Genomic DNA, 23794 nt, shown 5'->3' on the forward strand with positions numbered 1-23794 from the left:
AGGCACGATCAATACAGGATTACTGTAATCCAATTCCACAAGAACTTGGTTCAACTCATTCCATGAGTAGAAGGTAGAAGATTTTAGCCATCAACAGGTTGACTTCAAATCATAACTCCAGTCATGATCTCTGAGGTCGAATAGGTACCATTCTTGATGCAAAATACTCATGTCCATCTGACCACCTAAATCCATGCGCTAAATACCCTGCAAGAACTACTCAAACGGAAGAGATCAGCTGTGGGGCTTAGAATTCTACAAAAAAAATCTTTTTCCAATGTCGCTACGTACCCAGAAAGTCACCGATTCCTAAGGCGATGACCAAATCTTACTATAGCTAATGATGTGTAACTGCTATTTACAGCTCCTTTTACGAATACTAGGTTGCTTCAAGACTTCCAGCTTTGTTTAAGTCTCTAAACAGATTCTTCGACCAGCTCATCATTCTAACTGAGTAAGATTCCTTCGTGTGGCTTAACCACAGCTTTCTCTATATTTATTTCGAGGTCACTCGCACGTAAAACCAATAAAACAAAGCAATAATACTTCAACAGGTCATAAACCTGAGATTTACAAACGAAATAACAGCATGAATAAGTTCATTTATTTCCCCCTCCTAAACTATATATTGAGGCCATTTCGGCGAATTAGATAAATTGCCAAACCGGTATGTACACAAAAACAATGCAGATTTAATGGTAAAAATAGAGAAAGAAAAAAATTACACAAATAGAGAGAGAGTGGTGCACCTTTCATGACTCATGGACAAGCGCAAACAAGTCTGATAAATCAGTCATGACAATACCAAACAATCTAGAGAAAACAACCGCAACAAAATGAACTTGAGGCAATGTAACAACAAAAACAGAAATTTCACCAATTCATATTAAAAAGGAAAGTAGATATTTATGTATATATTCAACTGTATGACGTATACCATACGACGTTATCTATGAGAACAATTTGGTAGATAATAGGTTTTGATTTTATGAATTCGGTTCACACTGTAAATAAATATAAATCAAAATCTGAATCATAATGTAAAAAAGAAGACGTTAAGTTTTAAATGTTTAAATTTTTTTTTTAGAAGGGGGCTCTAAATTTTAAGAATGTATTTATTTATTTATTGTAATAGAAATACATCGATACAATGTTCGATCAATATTAAATAACAAAAATAAAATAAAAGAATTCTTACTAATTATTAATTAAACAGTGAAGAATACCAACCAAAAAGAAATGTTTGAAACAAATAAAAAATTTAAAAATAAGTCAGCTCATTGTAAATTGTTCTTAGATAATAGAAATAATAATAGCGGTAATAATAATAATAATAACAATAATAATAATTCATTAAGTTAATAGTAGTGTAATACAAACACATGTACAATAAGGTTGGTACAATGACCAAGCAAAAAATTAAAATCAAAATAAATGTAAACAAAACAAGTATGATTTAGGTATAAAGGTAAAAATTCTCCTAATTTTAAAATAAAATCCATACATTTATAAAAAATAATAAATTTTTCTTATCTTGGCAGGTAATAAATATTTCAATGTTAATTTGGTTCTGAAATCATAATTCTCTGGATTTCGTTAAAAATTGGACAATTACAAATAATATGTATTCCATTATCAATCTCCTTTTCATACAATTTGCATACGTTCTAACCTATAATTTGAAATGTTCTGTCTTCTAAGAATGTATTTAAATAATTATCCTGAATAATTATCCAAGAAATTCGTTTTTTTTTTTCATTTTAAGAGGTAAACGCAATTTTTCTATAGAGTCAACAACTCGAGAATATGGTAGTAAGAGAATATCGATTCATATCATTGTATGTTTAATGGGTTTCAAACCCCAAAATAACCTTCTTGCAAACGCCTAGGCAGGCGAGTATCGGATTTGCCTGAAATGTGGCGTGAATATCGATTACATGAGAGCAATATATTCGTATTATCGTATCTACATGTGATATATGTATCAACTGACTGTCAGTTTTAACACCGATTCTCTGATTTTGTTCAATAGGGGTACGATAAATTTTTACTTGGTATTCTGTAGAGTGGTATTATTGTAGACAGTGTTCCACCTTTACAAGTGAAGATAAAAGTATCGTATTACTCTTTTTTTTTGTGGGTAATCCTCGTGGAAATAACCTGTCGCAAAGAAACCTAGCTTAGCTGGTAATATTTCACAGTTCGACTTTTGTTTTGTTTTTTTTCTGAATCTTTTACGACAAGTTAACAACTTTTGGCCGCTTTTAATATCTATTAAATAAGGTTAGTGTTTTAAATTAATATTAATTAGAGTGTGCATTAAGTGTTAAAGACAGAACTTTGAAAATTGTTGAAGTAAAAAGTCGTGACTAAATTCTATTATTTTGCCGTATTTTCAGGATATGAGAATGCAAATGTCATTTCATAAATTTACTGTGTCCCATATCTGATTTGTGATTTATCAATCACTGGATTGTTCAATTTTTCAACTGTTTTGGTGAAATACAAATGTTTAATTAGTTTATTAGATCGTCTGTATTTTATTACATTCTATAAGTAAATTATTTTTAGATTACTTTGGGAGAGAAAGTGTATTCATGAAGAGCGGGATCATCCATAGGCGTGCAGAATTCTCGCATCACTAGCTAGAAGCTGTAACGGGGGATGGCGGTGAATGATAAAGATCAACAACAGTAGAGGTATTTGTGTTTGTGTTTTAGTGTGAGTCACTCCCACTGCAGTACAAAGCACTGACATTGCCTCTAACTAAACTAGACGACCTTCCGCCCACATCCACCCTCCAAAGTGCAACAGCGAGGCAATTTATAACTGGACCAATATGCTGAGTGAGGGCACATTCTGTATTCTGAATGATGATGGTGCCTGGACCGACGAGAAATCATCTCATAAGATTTATAGTGAGAGAGCCATTTGTCACTATTTGTCCACATTAGTCCTACCGTTTTGAGCTGCTTACAGATTACGTAGCCTCCCCATAAATCTGAATATATTATCGACTTACTCGTTGATAAATTAGCGTGCAAATTATTTTTTGTTTTTTTTTTTAGTTTCCACTGACGTCAATACGGGACCTCTGAGCTCGGAAAAGTTTTTCAGCAATTGAGTGCGTGAATTTTTAGTGACTTCAGACAGCTTGTAGAATGGTAAAATAACAGCCTTTGAGGTTATATGGAAGCCAATTCCAATCCCTTTCCTAAAACCAATTTTCTTAAAAATAAATTTATTCAAATTTAATTTTATTGAACTTTGTATGTAAGTACGAACATAACGGAAAAATCCAAAAATCCATTGTTGATTAAATCTCAGGAAAGTGGAAAATGCACCCAAAAGAGTATTTTCCTTTTAAGGTGTTTACCGCAAACTCCGGATTTTAGCTAACTATTTAATCCTTAATTTAATAAGATATGAGAAGTAGGATAGCCAAAAGTCTAACCATAATTCTTGTTTCAGAATTTCTCAGAATAAAACTTTCTTGGCAAGATGAGCGTAACAGGATTGTACCTGGTTTCAAAACCTATCCATCCAGCTGTTTTTAACAAAATCTCTGAAAGTGCGAAGAAAAGAGAACAGTAAGATGGTTCCTCCAGTTGAAGGCAAATTCATCGCAGACTCAATGTCTGATCCGCAGGAGTATGCTTGTCGAAAAATATAAGGTTAAAAGAGATCTGAATCAGGAATGTTATGTTGGAGCAAGTCGCTGATTTTAAATATTTGGGAGTTAATATTAATGAACAAGGCCGAATCCACGGAGAAATTAACGGAAGAGTGGCTACGGCAGGTAGAATGTTCAATGCCCTTAAGGAAGGATTTATTACTTAAAAGGGAAGCAACGAAGGGCACAAAAATAACGGTTTTCTCCCAATATTAACCTACGGCAGCGAATCGTGGGCTCTAACTTCCAAATACAGCAGTCAGGTACAGGCAGCCGAAATGCGTTTCCTCCGAAAAATAGAGGGAAAGACGAGGAGAGATAGAATAACAAAATTCTACAATAAGGTCTAATCTCGACGTCAGGCCGGTGGAAGAGCTGCTGAGAGAGCACAGGCTAAGATGGTTTGGGCACGTGATGAGGATGGACACAAGCCATATAGCAAGACTTTGCTATGAGGCTAAGATGCAGTGTCAAAGAGGCAAGGGCAGACCGCGCGCCACATGGGAAGGGATAGTGAGGGAGGACTTCGGAAGGAAAAACTTGGATTGGAGAAGAAGGAGAAATTTGACTGAGGATAGGGATAGCTGGAAGGTTTTAGTAAAGGAACCTCGACACTGAAAGGTAGACGAGGATTGACTAAGAAGAAGAAGAAGAAGAGATCTGAGTTTTATCGTTGTTATATTTTCAATTTTTAGTTATTTTTGTTGTTGTTTTTGCAGACAATATCGAAACACCTAAAAAAACCGAGAAAACTCCAAGATAGGAAATTTGCCATGAGCACAATATTTTTCTTACTTTATTATGATAAGAGTAAATAGCAGAAATGCTGTGGATCGAATATGGCGCCGGCAATATCTGCTACCGTGACCAAAAACATCCACACTTTTAGAAGTAACTGAATAAATTTTCTTTGATATTATCACGAACGGCCAAAATTTCCATGTTATTTTACTATAATTTGGCTGAGAAGAAAAAAAATAATAATACAAATGGAAATTTAAAGCAGACTTTTCCGCAATAAAGTGTAATTAAATGGAAAACAATTTATATAAATAACTGTTGCAAAGCAATAAATTATAAAAATTAAATAAAGCTTACCGTTTCATAGTTTTTCTTAATTACAGGAGCAAATAATGGTGCCCTTAAATAACATCCTGGGGAAAAGTTGCAAATAGAAATTAGTTTAAAGAAAAGCTCGAAGAAAGCTTAGGAAAACTCATTTCGTGTAAACTGATTTTATCGAACCTCATCGTGCTATCGAAATCAATGATCAAATCCTACGCAGGATCGATAGTGTGGCAAGCGAGCGAAATACTTTGGGTGATTAGTAAAAAGGAGCATCATTTTGACGACGAAATACGAGGAGTGTTTTGTAAGTACCGCTTTGAAATTTGATTTTTAAATGAAAGCCTGGAACCTCAATCTACTTTGCTACATAATTGCCACCAATATTAAAGCACTTATCGTATCGTAGAACCAGCTTTTAGAATCCCATTCTCATAGAAGTCTGCTGCCTGACTTGATAACACTGCAACACGGTCGTTTTGACCTAATCATCGTCATCGTATAGCTTACCACTCAGATGCATCTTCAAATGCAGAAACAGTGACTGGTAGTTCACTCTTGTTCACTTTTTCGTCATCTTTCTGCACCAAATCTTTAGTAATAAGCGAAGGTCTTCCAATTAGTTCCACATCATGAACATACGTGAGGCTATCTTTAACAACTCTAACACATTTCGCTGCTCATAATGTTTTCTCTATAATCAACGCTGATCTCATAGACGAATTTCAGCCGCATTCACAACTTTAGCATCAAATTTGGTTTGGTGGATATCTTGTTCAATAACTGTCCCTTCGAGTACCAATTCCAGAGCGATCCAATCTTCTCAGAATTAGCTCGATGAATAATTTGGTACCCACAGTACTTAGAGCACAAAAGTATCGACTGGAAATTATTTAGGACCCAGCCAGTGGAAAGTAATTGCAATCTATTTTCCGAAGAAATTTCCTTCGTCTATTTTCCCAGTTAACACTAGGTAATGAATAGAACACTCTCCACCGAACGACTTGATAATTACTAGCTCCGGAAATGTATCTGAACTTTTACTTATTTTAAGAAACTTTATGGTGAAAGTCTGTCGGTCTGTAAATAGTAAAATAATAATAAAAAATAAAAACTATAAGTGGTTTTCAGTGTTTGTTTTCACCTCAGTTTAGTTACTTCAAACCGTGTTCATTAGAGAGTGAATCTACATTATTCACACTGAGAGCTAACTCGCAGTTGAGCATATTTAATTATACGCCTGGTTTATGGTCGTCACTAGATGGATTAATAATGTAAATGTAGCGGTGCACTTTATGCATATTGCCCTTGTGCATTAGTAAAAAACGTAGCGGCAACTTTTACGCTAAGTATTCATGTTTTCCTCTTCTTTTGTGTTTCAAGGTTGTCACACTTTTTGCAAAAAACGAATCCAGTGTCATTCATACGACTTTTCATCATCTCATCCATTTACAGGAGGTGGAAAAAAAAAGAAATCATGGAAGCTTTGGATGCCGTATCTTCCGTTTCTACCATCTGTTGCGCTGAACATTCAATACACTGGGCAAGAAAGGAAGTTATTCAATAACCTGAAGAATCACGCTAATAATAACTGAGAATTTTTACACAATTACTGCTATTTGCTGCGGAAAGCACAAAGCTCTCCAAGCACTTTGAAAATCGCGCAGCCAAATTTTATCTTGATCCTATTTTAAAGATAAATATGCATATAAATACAAAATTTAACTAAATTTTTTTGAAATCGATAAATAGTAAGCCCATTACTGTACTGAACTTAGTAAATGAAATTCCATTTTCAATTACAGTCTTCTAAATTACTTCAAAGTGAGCTTAATTTATAAGTTATGATTTTTATATTAATCTTTCAAACAAACAAAATAATGTAACATTAATTATCAAAATCTCATTTTGGTCGTGAATATTGAACCGAAGATAATTATCATTACCACTTATAGTTTTTTTTTTTCATTTTATTTATATATTTACAACTGCAACAAGTAAATTTGATCTTACTGGTTCAGTTCACTTGTAATGTCATGGTTAGAGCAATCACCCACTGGTGAAACTCTTTCACAATGATTTAATCACAATAGATCTGTAGGCCACATCTGTAGGCTTCAAACGACGAGGAGGATTGTCTGGAAGGGGAGGAGAGGAGAGTTGTTGGACAAGAGAGATTTGGATGGAGAGCTAGGAGGAGGCTGTAAAAGTTGCGGTAGCGAGACTTTATTAGGTGTCAGTGACGAAAGGGATGTGAAGGTCCAGTGTGTATGGTAAGGTTAGAGATGTAGTATGGAGCCTTAAGGATTTTCCGTAGGATTTTAGACTGTAGTGTCTGCAGGCGTTCGGAGCTGGAAGGTTTGGTTTAGCCCCACACTTCTGCTCCGTATATCCATTTGGGTCTTAACAGTGTTATCACTTGTAGTTAAGTTTTTTTAATTGCTTGAAATTGAATAACTTGAAAATGTTTTTTATAGAAACTCGAAACAGCTAACTTTGTTTATAGTCTCAGGACAGTGACTGTAAACATTGTATAAATAACTAGAACTTTGGGTTCTTAAAATAGAAATAAAAAATGTTTGGGATTAAAAAAAGACATTAAATTAGCAATGGTAACAAAAAAGGCAAAAAAGAAGATTACGAAAAAAGATAAATGATATGTGAAAGTGATTCTTTGATGAAGTTATGATCAGAGATTGTTCTTGAAATAAAAATTTAAGATTATAGTCAATCAAGTAACTGTTATTAAACAAAAAATTGCATACTACACCTATTTTCTGCCGATTGCCTCATTTAGGTGCCCCCCCCAAAAAAAAATTCCTAATTTAAAAAGAAATTGGCTAATACTTGAGCTTGTAAAAACTAATAGAAAGTAGAATAATGAAAAAATCCAGAACTTCCACTTTATTACGAATCAAAGAGGGCGTGGTATGCCGTACATGGGCGGTAGGCGTGGTTTAATAAACTATTCACTTTTGATTGGCTCTGCACTCAGCCCACTTTTCACACTTCCATTCTTCACTGTGGTTGGCCAATTCTTTATCAGTAATTATTTCTATGAAAAATAGAAGTTTAATTTTTTTTACTAATTTTCCCTCCGTAGGTATTTAATGAAGTATCGAATTATCCAATAAAACATTTTCTCAATGAAAACTTGAAAAATAAAAGATTTTTCTCGCTTAATGTCTTGTTTTCTGTACTAACAATGTAAGAGTAAACAGAAAATTGGGAATAATGGTTATTTTCTTGGGAAGTGGGCAAAAAGAAATTGTGGGTCCATGCTACATCTACTGTTTCCTGCCATTTTGTATGTTTATCTGCATAGGGCTGTTATTTAATGATTTTTGAAGATTTGATGATTAATAGTTTGATACAGTCTATTGCAGACAATCTAAGTTTAATGGGTGCTACCCTTTATTGAACAAATACATAAGGGTCTGAAATATCTAATAAATTCTAAACAATAATGAAAATTTAATTTAGTAAAATCACTTATCATAAAATTTGAATAAAACAAATAAGGTTTTTCGAACGTTTCAAAATGGCTGAAATTAGAGCTAAAGTAAGAATGAAATTTTGGGTACTTGCTGATTTGTGTGCCTTTGGTCGTTTAGTCAATCCTTATACTTACTTAATTTTGTAAACTGTAAGTTTTTGTTTAGGAGCTACGAGTATATTATTAGAATTGCCTTACCACTTACTGTGCATTTTGCACATTATAAAACTTGTTTAAATCCATTAATAATCATCTTAACTAACTATATTATAGTTTTTCGAGTTTTGTAGGGAAGGGATTAGTTGGATACTGGATTCCAACCCGGAGATCATGAGTTCGAATCCAGCTGCTGCTGGTCTTTAGATTTTTTTTTTTTCTTCCTAGGAGTTTCTTACAGCTCATTGCCCTTCCCCGGACAGTGTTCTCTGTAACCCGTGAACACTGTCCGGCAGTGCACTGAAAACAAAAGCTCCAGACGCCAATGATCACCTGCAGCTGTGTTTTCCCTGCAGGAAGAGTTGCCATCATGGACAAGAGGGCACCTTGACATCCTTTACTGTCCCTTTAATCACCGTAGCGTTGCTCTCTTTTTTGGCCATTTTTCTCCAGGTCTACCTCTTCGCTTATCATTCGCTTCCTCGGTTCCATTACATGATTGTTGTTGTTTTCTCTTTCACCACCGACCTCCCATTCTCTTCAACTGCCATCAGTTTTCGCCTGGAGAGTCATTCTACAAGTAACACATTTCATGATCTCCAGTCTTTACTTGTTCATAACTATTATTAATCCAGAAAACGCAAACCTTTTGTAATTATTTGCATTATGTAGAGTTTTATTTTATTTTATAATTACTATAAATATTAATAAAGGAGGTTATTAATAAATTTTGTATTAAAATAAAATGTTTTAACTAAACATGGAATTATTATTTTATAAAAGACCTTTATGTGGCGTCTATAATATCCTACGGAACTCCCAATCCACGTAGAGCCGCGTTGCTGTATTTATTTAATAGTAACGAATGATGTAATTCCTATTTTACAAATCAAATTATATTTCCAAGTATTATGCAGTCATAGCTAGGTAGAAATGTGTAAGGCGATTAAAATTTAAAAAGAAGTTTTTTAGAACGCAGATTATATTCCTATCTTCTTTTGTTTGTAGCGTTCTAATTCTTAGAGTTTTTTTTTTTAGTCTTCTTTTATGCTATTTATAGTTAAATATTTCCAGTCGATCCAAGAGATGGAAGTACCATTACAGTCTTAGCATCCAGTGCTCTTTATTCTGGAAGACTATATCGGCTGTCATTTCCTCTATATGGATTTATGTCTTAATCTAATTTGCTTGTTTTTTCACCGCTTTCATCGTTTACCGAACAAAATCCTAATATCGATGCGCTTTGTTCTGCTCCAGGGTAAAGAAGTTTTCCAACGAATTGGAGCGCTCCCATTATTGTTGTTTGTAAACTTTTATGTCGGCAAGTTCTTTGAAGTGCTAACTCGTTTATACTTGGTTATTTTCATTTTGGATGGCTTTCTCAACAAACAACACCAAATACTTTGCTTTGGAAGAGAAAAGAGAAAGAGTTTATTTTTCTGTAGATTTAATTGAATCTCAAAACATTTTTCTTTGTTAACTTTTTTTCTTATAATACTGTGATCGTACCTTATTTTCGATTACCAGTTTTCACTATCGAATAAAATAGAAATACAGTTCGATTAGAACTCTTTCTCTTACTCTGATAGAATTTAGAAACAGTTAAAAAGATTGGCACATTATTTTAAAAACTCTAAATGACAAACTGGAAAAACTAATTTACGTTCAAAGAATGCTATTAAATAATCTGTTATTTAATTTTTTCCAAAAAATAATTTTGTAATTTAGTTAAAAGTTTGCATTATAAGTAAATTAGTTAACAAGTGTGGGGAATTTAATCTAAATGGAAACAAGACAGCACAAAGAATTTCATTACGGAAGTTTGTCTGATGTTTATTTGAGCTGTTGCCATGGAGATAGCGATAAGCAAGAAGATAGTTCCTCCGGAAGTGAATTACTACGACTTGTTTACTGGCAAACTTTTGCGACTTTATTTTTGTTTGTATTTTTTGTTTTTTTCTATACAAAAATCTTCCATATTTATGTATTGGGACAGGAAATGCTCGTATTTTATGACATTTACACGTAATTTTTCTCAAGAATTTTTATTTTCTTAAGATTGTCGTAGATTTTTCTTTGTTGTGTTTTCACCGGAAGAGGTGTGTGTGTGTGTGTTAAACTCAACGGAAATTCGAGGGAAATATTTCCTTTAGATACTAAAAGATGACGATATGAGAACTTATCGCACAGCCATGTCTGATATAATCCTCAATGCCACCCTTATTAAGGAGGTGAACAAACGCGACCATCCTCAGGGCATCTAAGTAAGAGTTTTGAAAGGAAGGGAGTGTATGGTAGGTGTTAGGGAGTGCGACGTCCCTAACAGATGCTATTCCATCTTCTCTAGCCCAGTTCAAAGCGTCATGCGTTATCCTATGTCGTACGGTGACCCCAAAGTCTGGAGAAAGAACACCCCCTGCGTAACACGAACTAGAAAAGGGGCATTTCATTACCTCAGAAGCACATTCATTTATGGTACGATGGGTTGTCTGCAATTAAGGTGTATGGTTATCCCCAGTCTACCAGCTTTCCAGTCTATGGGATTCCTCCAGAGAATTATGCCCTTCTTCGAGAACTTCCGTCAGTCTTATTTGGGGGAACCAACTTTGGGAGAGTGTTGCTAGCCGGACGCGCTTATTGGACATCAATTAAGTGATTATACCTGGACTAACGGCTCCTCTCACTTGGCTGGAGAGCCTGGTTCTTAGAGGGAAGCCATTCTCTGAAAATCTGTGGATCGTTGGGAGTAAACTGCCAGCTCTAACTTGCTTAGAGGATCAGGTTTGTTTCATCGCCTGTGGGAGAAGTCATTTAGCATCAACTGGGTGCCAGTAGAGCTTAATTGAGTTCGCAGAGTATCCCCATTATACTATGATGAAATAATTTTCCATAACCATGTTACACTGCGGATACACTTTCCGGGCCATCACCGGGAAATTGGAAAGTTTTTTATTTCCATCTACATCCATATTTAAATGATAGAGCAACACCTTAAAAGTTTTACATTTTTATTTTTACAAATAATTTCAATTTGTCAATAAAAAATTGTTTACAATTTAACTTCTCCATTTTTGGTAATTGAATTAATTATTTAGATTTAATCAAAATAAATAAATAATATTATGATTCGAAAGTTTGGTTTCGAATATTTATACAATTCTTAAGCAGCAAACGTGACCTCTCCTATTCTTGAATACTTTTCGGCTGTCTTCCATTGTGAAGCCTTTCCGGTGAAACCACTTCCAGTAAGTTCACTTCCAGTTCCGGAAAACTGCGTTTGATTCGTTTACATCCTTTAGGAAAACCATAGCATGGTTTCATGACTTTCTGAAATTATTTAATAAAAAAAAAAAAAAATGAGATCGTGGTCTAAGTTCGGGGGGGAAAATAACTAGGTTTTCAGAAAATAAAATAAGAAAAATCTTGCCGGAAGCTGTAACTAAAAATTTCCCAGTTTGGTATCAGTCTGTATCTTAACGTTCAAAATCCCTTTACCGGATGTACCATTTTAAAGAAAAATTTTAAGTTTTTCTTCGTAAATTTTCTTTAATCTATGTTTTTCTCGAAATTCTATTAATAGCTCTTTTCGGAGAGAGATAGGCTTCCCTCTAAAGATACTTTTCAGTATAATTTATCGATTTTTTTTTTTCTCATCGATATTTCTGTAAACATCTACTCACTCTCAAACTCACTACAACACAGGCCGAACTCTTTCTATTATATCTATTAATAAGGAAAGTTAAATGTGTTGCTAACAGTTTTTCTCTGAGAAAAATTTCTCAACTTTAATGCAGCAATAATTTTATTTACTCGATTATTGTTGGCCAGCCTGAAATATATTTTTAAATCAGCTGTTTGTGGTGAAAATAAAATAAAATAAATTAAAAATGTTGAGAATAGAAGTTAGTCAAAGTAGAGGGACACTAGATTTTTTGTTTTTCTGAAGAGAACTTGAAATCGTTAAGCTGCAGAGTTTGAAACAGTTCCCTTCTTCCGTCAAGTTAAAGGAAGAAAACCATTTGAACTTTCAAGCGACTTACAGACAAACATTTCAGTGCTTCAAATAACTTTTAAATACGTGGAAAAAAATTAACAACGACTCACAGATAAAACATCCAGCGAAGTTGGTATTTCTTCGTCTTGAGGGCGTAACAGTTGGTTGTCAATAACGGGAAGTGTGGTTATCGTCTGCAGTACAGACAGACAAACTAGACAGAAAATTGTATAATAGATAAACATTTTGTTTTAATAGATTTGGGAATCTATACAACACGGCTGCAGTTAATAGAATGGACGAGTACAGTATCAACTTGTTCACTTGCTAAGTGATTGTATGAATGAGTCGCTTTGTATCGCGTATGTATTTATATTGATGTTACTATCTCTACTCATCCAACATCCGCTGTGATTTACTGGACAAAAAACTCTACTGTTCTTGAAAAATAAAAAGAAGCAAAAGGGGGATAATTTACGGGAAATCATAAAGAAGATAAAGACGGATCGATTCACAATAGTAATAGTTTTATTGCCTATTTTATTACGCTATGAGCAAATGTCCTTCACAATACGCGAGCTTTTCCTTAAGAGAAAAACAGAAAAAAACATTATTTCCTTATTTGACGAAATTTTGTCAAAATCCGGCTCCTTCGATTTTCCTTAACTTACTTACTTAAATGGCGCAACAACCCACTAATGGGTCTGGGTCTTCTCAATAAGCCTCCACCAGGCGTCCCTATTTTGTGCGGCAGCCATCCAGTTTGTGACGCCAAGTGATGAACTTGCGTCCGCGACAACACCATCAATCCACCGCCTCGCCTTCGGCCGGCCAATCTTTCTTAGACTGTGGAGCTCCTCGTCTTTCAGCACTCTCCTGGCTATATCGCCTTCTTCCTGCCCATATTAGCTTTCCTAATTTTATGAACCTTACCGCATCCATTTCCTCATATAGGCTATAAAACTCCTGGTTTTTCCTTCTTCTCCATATCTGCGTGCTCCTAACCGGGCCATATATCGTATTTTACAGAGTATTTTGCTTTCAAACGCCAGGAGCTTCTTTTCATCTGCCTTTCTGGTGGTCCAGGTCCAGGAGAACTGGCCGTATCAGTGTTTATTTATAGAGTCCCACCTTCGTCTTTCTTGAGATCAGGTTAGACCGGAGATGTTTGCTAAGCCCAAAATAGCATCTATTGGCTGCAGCAATCCTCCTTCCTAACTCTCGGAAAATGTCATTCTGGGCGTTTACTTCTGATCCCAGATAGATAAATTGGTCTATCCACTCGAAAGTGTACGGACCAATGGTAATGACTGTGGCGTGGGGGCCTCCGGCATTTGGACTTGCAAGTATTTTGTTTTTGTCCGGTTTATTTCTAGACCAAAAACTCTTGCGGTGGCTTCCAGATCCGTAAATGCTTTCTCCATTTCTCCTCATAGATCTTGACACTATATCGATATCGTCTGCATAGTCGAGTAGCTGCCTCATTCTATTGAAAACAGTGCTGTTCGTTTGTATGTTGGATTACCTCACCACCATTTCTAGAGCGAAATTAAAAAGGAGGCATGCTAGGGCTTCCCCCCCCCTGACGTATTCCAATATCAATTTCAAATTCTTCGGAGTGTTGATCTTGTATTCGCACCTGTCCACATGGCTTATTCATCGTCATCCTGACGAGTCGAATCAATTTTGCAGGAATTCCCATATCCACCAATGCCCCTGGTATAACCTACTTCTATCTACACTATCATAGGCTACCTTAAAATCGAACGAATAAGTGGTGCGTGGTTATCCGATATTCGTTAGCCTTAATCGATATTCGATTTTCCTTAAACTGTACCGCCTACTCATAATTAATTACTTATTACGATATTTCTCATGTGTAATTTTGTCCCAAAATGTTTAAGAGCAGTTCTGGGGGATAAAATTGGGATAGCTCGTCTCTAAAACAGTATTTCAGGATGACGCGCTAAGTTTCATGTATATTATCAAGGAAGGATTATTGTGTTATTATTAAATCGAATTAGAAAAAAAAAAAATCGCTACCGGAAGTACCCCTGAATTGGTTTACCATTTTTGTTGTTTCCGTGAAAATGGCTCCATGATTTTCTTTAAATTTTATACAAAAAAAAATTTGAAACTTGATTTGTTTACAGCTGTTAGATGAAACACATATTCTGGAAACTTTGACTAAGGCTACTTCCGCATTTTGTCGCTCCTTTGTCCGTTACGACGATAAACAAATCGCCTGGACACCGTTTAGTCTTCAGTCTTTTCCCCAGTAGCTGCTGCAGGACTAAATCTTAGAACTTCAACGCTCTATTTTCTCTTGAAATTCGAAACTAGACAAAGTTTCTGTACTGTTTTCTCGGACTCCATTAAGTAGGAGAAAATATTGTTACTAAAATCTACAAGTTAGCACACCATCGTTTTCTGTGGTCCTGTGATGAAGGCACACATCTATTAAATAATCATCATTAATCAGGTTTGCGCTAACACACACACACAAAAATATCGTATTTTCTCCTACTTGTTGCTGAAACTGAAAGGATTTCAGGATGTATAAGAGAATACACATATTTTTATTCCATTAATATATTTTTATTTAAGAATGAATCAGTTGTGTTACTGTAAGTATACACTCATATAACATGTTTTACAGTTTATTTATTTTAGATGATAATAAATATTTTCAGACACTAGAATATATCTGCTGAAAATGTAATAATGTAGAATTAGATTTTTAGATTAAAAAAAAAAAAAAAATTACGGGGTCAATAAAGTAATTATTATTATTAATAATATTTTTATTAAATTTATCATTTATATATTTATATTTTTATTAATATAAACCGTCATAATATTATTAATGATATGTGTAGCTTTAATATAACGAATTAATCAAATTAACAGATGAATTAGTAATTTATTATTTTATTAAAGTTAACAGTTTCAGCCTGTATTAATAAAAAATTAATAAATTCCCCGGCAAAATAATTTTCATTTGTTACAGAACAAGTGAGAGAATTTCATCCCCTCCACTACGACGAGTCAGGTGGGTAAGAGGTTAACACTCTATACTGCGCAAACTCAGCCAAAAGACTCGGTCACAAACGCAAAGCTTCGCAACTCTGCCGGTGAGCTTCTGCAATAAGAGAGCGCTTAATGGTATTCAAGGTTAGGAGTAACGTGAGAAATATGAACAGGGAGAAATAAGTGATTAAGAGAATGAAGATAATGGAAATGGTTGAACTAAAAGATGTTTAAGGTTTAAAAAATGGCGCTCTACTGCGCAACGCCAACGATGCTGACCCATTGCTTTTTAGGCGACCGGGTTTTTTTTTAGACTAAATGAACTAACTATCGATTTGTATGACTAAACAAAATTAATCGTTTTGACAAACATTGTATACTCGGTGCAAGATTGTTCTTCATGGACTGGCCGTCCTTCTGGTGTCCAGCGTTAACCTTAACTTCCTCTCCCTCCCAAAAACTTATCATAGGACGATAACCGAGTCTCCTACTTCTTCCTTAGCGGCGGAGTTGAACTACTGGCTGGAATGAGGGTAGATACTTGGAAGAGTGTTAATAAGTTGTACTAAAGTTTAAATCATAATTTTTTTTTTTTGGCCATTACATAGTGCTTAGGGACAGGACTTTAATCAGGGGCCCCTCGGGGTATCCTACTGAGAGTGGCTCAGATTAATGTAATTAGATTGTTAATTTGTAGCTCTTTATGATCACGCTAACACTGTCCAAGCCGGCTACTTGTTGTAGTGGATTGGATAAGAAATTTCTCATTTCTGCCTTCTTCCTTAATTATTTTTTTTCTTCTTTTTTCATAAACAAATAATAATAATAAAAATGAAACTAACCTATTTTGAAAATAACAATACCATTGTTGTCATAAATTAAGAACAGCTGATTGCATTTTTAAAAATTAATTCACGGCCTTCTTGATATGTCGTTTATTAATATCGCTCCTGAGCATATATATACTTTTTTTTTTGTTTAATATTCCTTTATTAAGCAATAAAATAAATTTATTTATTTATTATGATTATAATATTATCTTTTGAAAACTTTTTATTTTTTATAAAATACATCTATATAAATAATTTTTTAAAAAGACTTTTTAACATACATTTATAATTTATTTTTTTTCAAATAATTGTTTAAAGCCATTATGATTTTAGGCCAAACTTATTAATTTTTATTTATTTATTTATTGTGGATTTGCACTGGTAACTCTGGTAAATATCTTTTAATATTTTCTTTTATTATTCGCCTTTTTTCTTTTATTCTATTTATTAATATTACTATTATTTTTTTTAATTAATGGTTTTTTTATTCAAAAAAAATGAAATAAAATATTTCTATAACTAATAAAAACTATGATATGTTTAATTTTTAGTTTTAGGAGCTATGATATGTTGTTAGTTTGCTTTGTAGCCTTAAAGAGTACATATTTATTTTTTTAGTTTTCCTTTTTGATATGTATTTTTTTTTTAAATTTAATATATTTGCAATTATGTGATAAATATATCTCTCTTCTAAATATATATAATTATGTAATTTTATATACTGTGCCGATACATTTGATAAATATATATTTAAAATAATATTAATTAAAAAATATATATTTTAAGGAATAAAAAATAAAGTTCCTACAAAGAGATTTTATTTTTGTAATGGAAGAAAGAAGTGGAAGGTTACACAATTAGAATCTAGGTTACGCTTTTGACTAGGCTGTCTTTCTCTAGTGTTAATTTATTTGCTTTATTTTGAGATAATTTTTGAGATATTAATTACTTTTTTTTTATTTAAAGAGGGGCGACTTTGTTTTTACTACTGAAATTAAAACTGAAAAATTAAAATTTAGAAAACAACAAATCAAAAAAAAAAGAAAAAGTAATCATAGGCCCCTTTCGACCACACACACCCATACACACACACACAGATTCTACCAATCAGAAAGATGTTTTTTTTTAATTCTTTCCACATTTCCTGTATTCTCTAACGACGTAGATGATTAAAAGCGGCCGTCTTTCCGGTGATTCGTTTCTCGCCAGCGGTTCGTTCAATATCATCTTTTACCTGGTCCGAAGCTACAGGTCCTATACAAACCATTGGGTCTTTGAAATATGAGCATACCTGGGAACAGTTAGAAATTTTTTATTAATTTGCTGTGATTTACCTTAAGATGCGATATTTAGTACCAATATACAGGATGAACCAGTAAGTATTGTCCCCATAGGTAGGCCTACTGTGTGTAGTACATCTAAAGTGGAGTTCAATGACGTATTGGCCAACTTCATATTTTCCACTGTTCTTGAGTGACGTCACTTTAAAGTTTTTTTCTAAAATCATTACTTTTTTCCAATAAAAATGTTATTAAACAGAAAGTTTTAGTCCGAATTCGATTCTGATGACACGGTTAGAAAGACAGAGATAAATTTTCTAAAAATTGATACCATTTCAAAGCATAAGTTATTCTCCAAACAGCCTCAATCTTCCACCGAATGCTGGAAAAATAAAAGTAATCGAAATTTCATTAAGAAAACTCCATTAGGCCCTTACGTGATCATTATCAGACCTAGGTGCTGGCACTTTTTATAAAAGTTTCCTTGTCTAATGGGCTTTCAAACGGTATATCATTTCCCAGGATTCCTTTTATCTTCGTACGAGAAAATTACGTTTGTTTTACAAGAAAACGTGTTCACGAGCACTCAACAGTGTTAGTTATCAAGTTGTTTAATTCATTGAAAACTCTTTCAGGTGGGCCAGTAGTCAATTTTTAAAGTAGTAAAAAAAAAAGGTTGTTAAGGTATATCGTATTCACATTCTTATCTTTTTCAACAGTGTAGTTGTGAGTGAAATTGTAATTTAGAGGAAGTACATATGAATTTTTGTTTATAAAAATAGTGCTTGTTTAAAATATTTCCTTACATTTTCTCAAATATTTCAGAGAGATCGGAAGTAATTTTTTTTTTTTTTGTTTAAGTGCTATTTGTAACCTTTAACTTCCTTATTTTAAGACAATCTACTGTAAAAATTGACTACAGGTCCACCTAAAAGAGTTTTCAATGAATTAAACAACTTGATAACTAACACTGTTGAGTGCTCGTGAACACGTTTTCTTGTAAAACAAACGTAATTTCTCATACGAAGATAAATGGAAGTTCACTTGAAAGTGCATCATTAAAGGTTTGTTTGGTTTTTACTGTAATTTTTCCAGGCAGTTATCATATTGATTTAAACGTGGGAAAAACTGTATTTCGTATCAGTTTGGTTACAAGGAAATTTAATTCCATTTGAATGGAAAAAGGAGATCGTAAAAAATGAATTGGATTTATTATTTTTTACAGTTAAAATGTCCAATTTTCGACTATTTGGGCAAAAATTAAGAATCGAATGAAGCAGTGAAGAGAGAATAATTTATAGGTTCGTCGCCAGATAGTAGCACATGGCTGGCAGAATATAACCTTTTTTGTAAACACAAATATTTTGTTTTAATCAAACGATAAACATTTTCATTATTGTAATTAGTGGTGTTTTAACATTAAATTTGTAAAGATAATGTAATTTAAATTTTACATGTTTGTTTTGTAACTAATTTTAGAACTAATTTAAATAAACACAAAGACGTATAATGTACAATGCGTTTATAAGTCAGCTCGCTTTTAAATTTAACATTTACATATGTTTCGATCTAATTATTGTTTTACAAAGAGATTAGCTGAAAGAGGATGATAAAGTAGTGTAATTTATTAACTTTCAAACGGGAGAAACCTTTTATTTGAGTGCGTGTAACTAGAGGAACTTAAAAACAATAAAGGTGAGTTCAAAGTTCATATTTGCATTTGGCCTAATCACTTGTTTTGACTTTTTCTGTGATTTTACCTGTCAGTTATCATATTGTTTTAAACGTGAGAAAAACTGTGTTTCGTATCATTTTGGTTACGTGGAAATTTAATTACGCGAACTGCTGTTACAGAAAATGAGGTGAATGTTTTATATGCCATATTTTTCACCTTTATAGAAATGTTAAAAAAGTAAAGGGCGAAGAGTTTTCTTTCCATGATGTATAGTATAAGAGCAAGGTGACTAGGTTTTTCGCCGGGGAAAATTCAATTAGGGTTATTCGATCTTTTTCCAATGGTAATGGATATGTTATTAGATTCGGATAGCTCTTTGCGTACTCAGATGAAGACTTACAAAGATTACTTCATACAATAAAATTGTAAGGGTTTTTTTTTATTGAAAACGTAAAAAGTAAACATCAGTTTTTCGACAAAGCTTGCCCTTTGATAAAAAGAAGATGATATGGCCGCTTTTTGACGGGAGAGGGTGCAATGAAGTATAGCTGCATGGTGCAATAGGGTTGTTTTAAAGCGAAAGCCCTTAGGTTATATAATGTTGCGTAGATTTTGAAGGGAAAATTTCCAGAAGAACCCTTTTTTTTCAGTTTTCACACAATAAATCCATCGAAATCAATGTGGTCAGTCCACCAAGATAACCGACTTATTTATTGTTCTAGGACATGGATGGCGAACCTTTTTGAGACGTGGGTCAAATTTTGTTCTTTTTGTTTTTAGTACTAGCTCTTGGGTCACTAATGCCCATTTGCACTAGAGTTAAGTTTAAAAATGTTTAAACTGAATATTTTCAAAACTAAACATCTTTAAAATTCAGTTGGCTTAACGGGTAAAACGGGACGAAACAAGTGGCTATGGAAGTCTCTTTTTACAAACATAACTGAACAAAACCTTACAAAAGTGTGTTTTATCTGAAGAAAAATCTGAAATATGGTTATTTACTTTGGGTTATCGATATTTTTAACAAACAAAATATCAGTAAAATTATACACTTTATTTGATATTTTGTAAACAATTTTGCTTTATTTCAAATACTACAAAAGCATTTGTCGTCATTTGCGCTTTTAGAACTGTAATGATCAAACAAAGATAGCATTTAAATTGCTTTTGTGTCAAATGCGTGATTGAAAAAAAATACAGATAGAATATAAATTATCCACAACAATTAGAAAATCTAAACTAAATCAACCCGCGTAATGATTGATTGTGGGTCAGTGAAAAAGCTTGCGCGGGTCATAGGTTCGCCATCAATGTTCTAGGATATCAATTTTCAAAAATTAGTTTTGAATGTATGACGCTCGAAAAGTCTGTGAGAAGACTTGTAGGTTAGTTTGCTCTCTGGGGTAAATAGGCATCATATAATCAAGAAAGGGCATAATCAAAAATTTCATTTAAAAAATTATAGTTAGAGGGGCGGGTCTCCTGTGAAAGTTCACATTATTCGGGTATGAATATTTCATAGAGATATGCATTAAGCTGAGTGCTTTATCGATTTTGGCTCCCCTGATTTCGATTAGCCTTTTTTGTTTTATAGAGGCCCCCCCCCATTTCCAGATAAAAGAATAAAAACTTTTATTGTAATCCAGTTGGTAAGCCTGAGGAGAATAGCAATTGGGCAAGAGTGGCGCTGCACTCACGACAGAATGAAGTACTACAAAACAGCACGCAGCACTAATAAATTGAATTTATCCGCCATTAATGTCCCCCGCCAAAACCTCACTCACACATACACAAAACCATCTATTGTGAATTATTTCAATAATCCCCACCAAAATCACTGTGAATTCACACCTTAACTGAATCTTCATCCTCCAGTTAGCTAACTACCTGTTTTAATGAACCATTCATACAAATCTCTACATCTGCAAATTTGCCACATTCAGCTAATTCTTCGGGCCCCACATTGGGACCAAGGTATTCATATTGGGCGGTTCATATTCTACACTTTTATAGTGAATGATATTGTGTATAAATGTATAGGTTCTTGTATCAATCGGTTGTAATGGGAGTGAGATATTGAGAGTTTAAATTTGGTGGTTTTGCAAACGTTAAAACTTTAAATGCTAATATCTCTAAAAGTAACGGATAGAAACGGTTCATATTCTACACTTTTATAGTGAATGATATTGTGTATAAATGTATAGATTCTTGTATCAATCATTTGAAATAGGAGTGACATATTGAGAGTTGAATATTGCTGATTTTGTAAACAGTAAAAACATTAAATGCTAATATCTCCAAAACTAACGGATAGACGCGGTTCATATTGTACACATTTATAGTGAATGATATTGTGTATAAAAATGTATAGATTCTTGTATCAATCGGTTGAAATGGGAGTGAGATATTGAGAGTTGAAATTTGATGGTTTTGGCAACGGTAAAAACTGTTAATGCTAATATCTATAAAACTAACGGATAGAAGCGGTTCATACTGTACACTTTTATAGTGAATGATATTGTGCATAAATGTATAGATTCTTGTATCAATCAGTTGAAATGGGAGTGAGATATTGAGAGTTGAAATTTGCTGGTTTTGCAAAAGGTAAAATTTTTTATGCTAATATCTCCGAAACTAACGAATAGAAGCGGTTCATATTGTACACTTTTATAGTGAATGATATTGTGTTTAAATGTATAGGTTCTTGTATCAATCGGTTAAAATGGGAGTGAGATATTGAGAGTTGAAATTTGGTGATTTTGGCAGCGGTGAAAACTGTTAATGCTAATATCTATAAAACTAACGGATAAAAGCGGTTCATATTGTACACTTTTATAGTGAATGATATTGTGCATAAATGTATAGATTCTTGTATCAACCGGTTAAAATGGGAGTGAGGTATTGAGAGTTGAATTTTGCTGGATTTGTAAACGGTGAAAACTGTTAATGCTAATATCTATAAAACTAACGAATACAAGCGGTTCATATTGTACACTTTTATAGTGAATGATATTGTGTTTAAATGTATAGGTTCTTGTATCAATCGGTTAAAATGGGAGTGAGATATTGAGAGTTGAAATTTGGTGGTTTTGGCAGCGGTGAAAACTGTTAATGCTAATATCTATAAAACTAACGGATAGAAGCGGTTCATATTGTACACTTTTATAGTGAATGATATTGTGCATAAATGTATAGATTCTTGTATCAATCGGTTAAAATGGGAGTGAGATATTGAGAGTTGAAATTTGATGGTTTTGGCTACGGTGAAAACTGTTAATGCTAATATCTATAAAACTAACGGATAGAAGCGGTTCAGACTGTACACTTTTATAGTGAATGATATTGTGTATAAATGTATAGGTTCTTGTATCAATCGGTTGTAATGGGAGTGAGATATTGAGAGTTTAAATTTGGTGGTTTTGCAAACGTTAAAACTTTAAATGCTAATATCTCTAAAACTAACGGATAGAAACGGTTCATATTCTACACATTTATAGTGAATGATATTGTGTATAAATGTATAGATTCTTGTATCAATCATTTGAAATAGGAGTGAGATACTGAGAGTTGAATTTTGGTGGTTTTGCAAAAGGTGAAAAATTTTAATGCTAATATCTCCAAAACTAACGGATAGAAGCGGTTCATACTGTACACTTTTATAGTGAATGATATTGTGCATAAATGTATAGATTCTTGTATCAATCGGTTAAAATGGGAGTGAGGTATTGATAGTTGAATTTTGCTGGTTTTGTAAACGGTGAAAACTGTTAATGCTAATATCTATAAAACTAACGAATAGAAGCGGTTCATATTGTACACTTTTATAGTGAATGATATTGTGTTTAAATGTATAGGTTCTTGTATCAATCATTTGAAATAGGAGTGAGATATTGAGAGTTGAATTTTGCTGATTTTGTAAACAGTAAAAACTTTAAATGCTAATATCTCCAAAACTAACGGATAGAAGCGGTTCATATTGTACACATTTATAGTGAATGATATTGTGTATAAATGTATAGATTCTTGTATCAATCAGTTGAAATGGGAGTGAGATATTGAGAGTTGAATTTTGGAGGTTTAGCAAAAGGTGAAAACTTTTAATGCTAATATCTCCAAAACTAACGGATAGAAGCGGTTCATATTGTACACATTTATAGTGAATGATATTGTGTAGATTCTTGTATCAATCGGTTGAAATGGGAGTGAGATATTGAGAGTTGAATTTTGGTGGTTTAGCAAAAGGTGAAAACATTTAATGCTAATATCTCCAAAACTAACGGATAGAAGCGGTTCATATTGTACACTTTTATAGTGAATGATATTGTGTTTAAATATATAGGTTCTAGTATCAATCGGTTAAAATGGGAGTGAGATATTGAGAGTTGAATTTTGGTGGTTTTGCAAAAGGTGAAAACTGTTAATGCTAATATCTATAAAACTAACGGATAGAAGCGGTTCATACTGTACACTTTTATAGTGAATGATATTGTGTATAAATGTATAGGTTCTTGTATCAATCGGTTGTAATGGGAGTGAGATATTGAGAGTTTAAATTTGGTGGTTTTGCAAACGTTAAAACTTTAATTGCTAATATC

General features: G+C 33.3%; 2 protein-coding genes and 2 long non-coding RNA genes across 11 annotated transcripts in view; 2 read left to right on the plus strand and 2 right to left on the minus strand.

The window, feature by feature from the left end:
• The first annotated feature begins 1367 nt into the window (after positions 1-1367).
• On the plus strand, positions 1368-6468 carry LOC141452404 (uncharacterized). Of its 7 annotated transcripts, none has more exons than XR_012457380.1 (8): positions 1942-2283; positions 2400-2497; positions 2572-2699; positions 2776-2918; positions 3069-3164; positions 3472-4697; positions 4798-5045; positions 6122-6468. It is a non-coding gene; the product is annotated as an uncharacterized lncRNA (long non-coding RNA). The 7 variants fall into 7 exon arrangements; XR_012457385.1 differs by having other exon boundaries at positions 3472-4564; XR_012457379.1 differs by having other exon boundaries at positions 1941-2283; positions 3472-5045.
• Positions 6469-11381: 4913 nt separating this feature from the next.
• On the minus strand, positions 11382-12873 carry LOC141452849 (uncharacterized). Its single transcript, XR_012457656.1, has 2 exons — positions 12495-12873; positions 11382-11717 (listed from the first exon to the last, which is right to left on the minus strand). It is a non-coding gene; the product is annotated as an uncharacterized lncRNA (long non-coding RNA).
• A 2282-nt stretch (positions 12874-15155) lies between these two features.
• spab (space blanket) overlaps positions 15156-23794 on the minus strand; it is a 68025-nt gene continuing 59386 nt past the window's right edge. The window contains exon 6 of the mRNA XM_074125300.1: positions 15156-17535. Coding sequence (XP_073981401.1) covers positions 17398-17535 — 138 coding nt within the window. The 3' untranslated portion in view covers positions 15156-17397. The remainder of the gene's footprint in view (positions 17536-23794) is intronic.
• Positions 18980-23794, plus strand: part of LOC141452848 (pro-neuropeptide Y-like) — a 180390-nt gene continuing 175575 nt past the window's right edge. Inside the window, exon 1 of one of the 2 annotated variants that reach the window (XM_074125303.1) lies at positions 18980-19219. The gene's annotated coding sequence lies outside the window, so the exon portion shown is untranslated. Of the gene's footprint in view, positions 19220-19364; positions 19387-23794 lie in introns of those variants that run through there. The other variant, XM_074125306.1, reaches the window with a different exon arrangement.

Source organism: Rhodnius prolixus, unplaced genomic scaffold, assembly GCF_049639745.1.
Source record: "Rhodnius prolixus isolate KJV_2025 unplaced genomic scaffold, Rpr scaffold_3, whole genome shotgun sequence".
NCBI lineage: Eukaryota > Metazoa > Arthropoda > Insecta > Hemiptera > Reduviidae > Rhodnius > Rhodnius prolixus.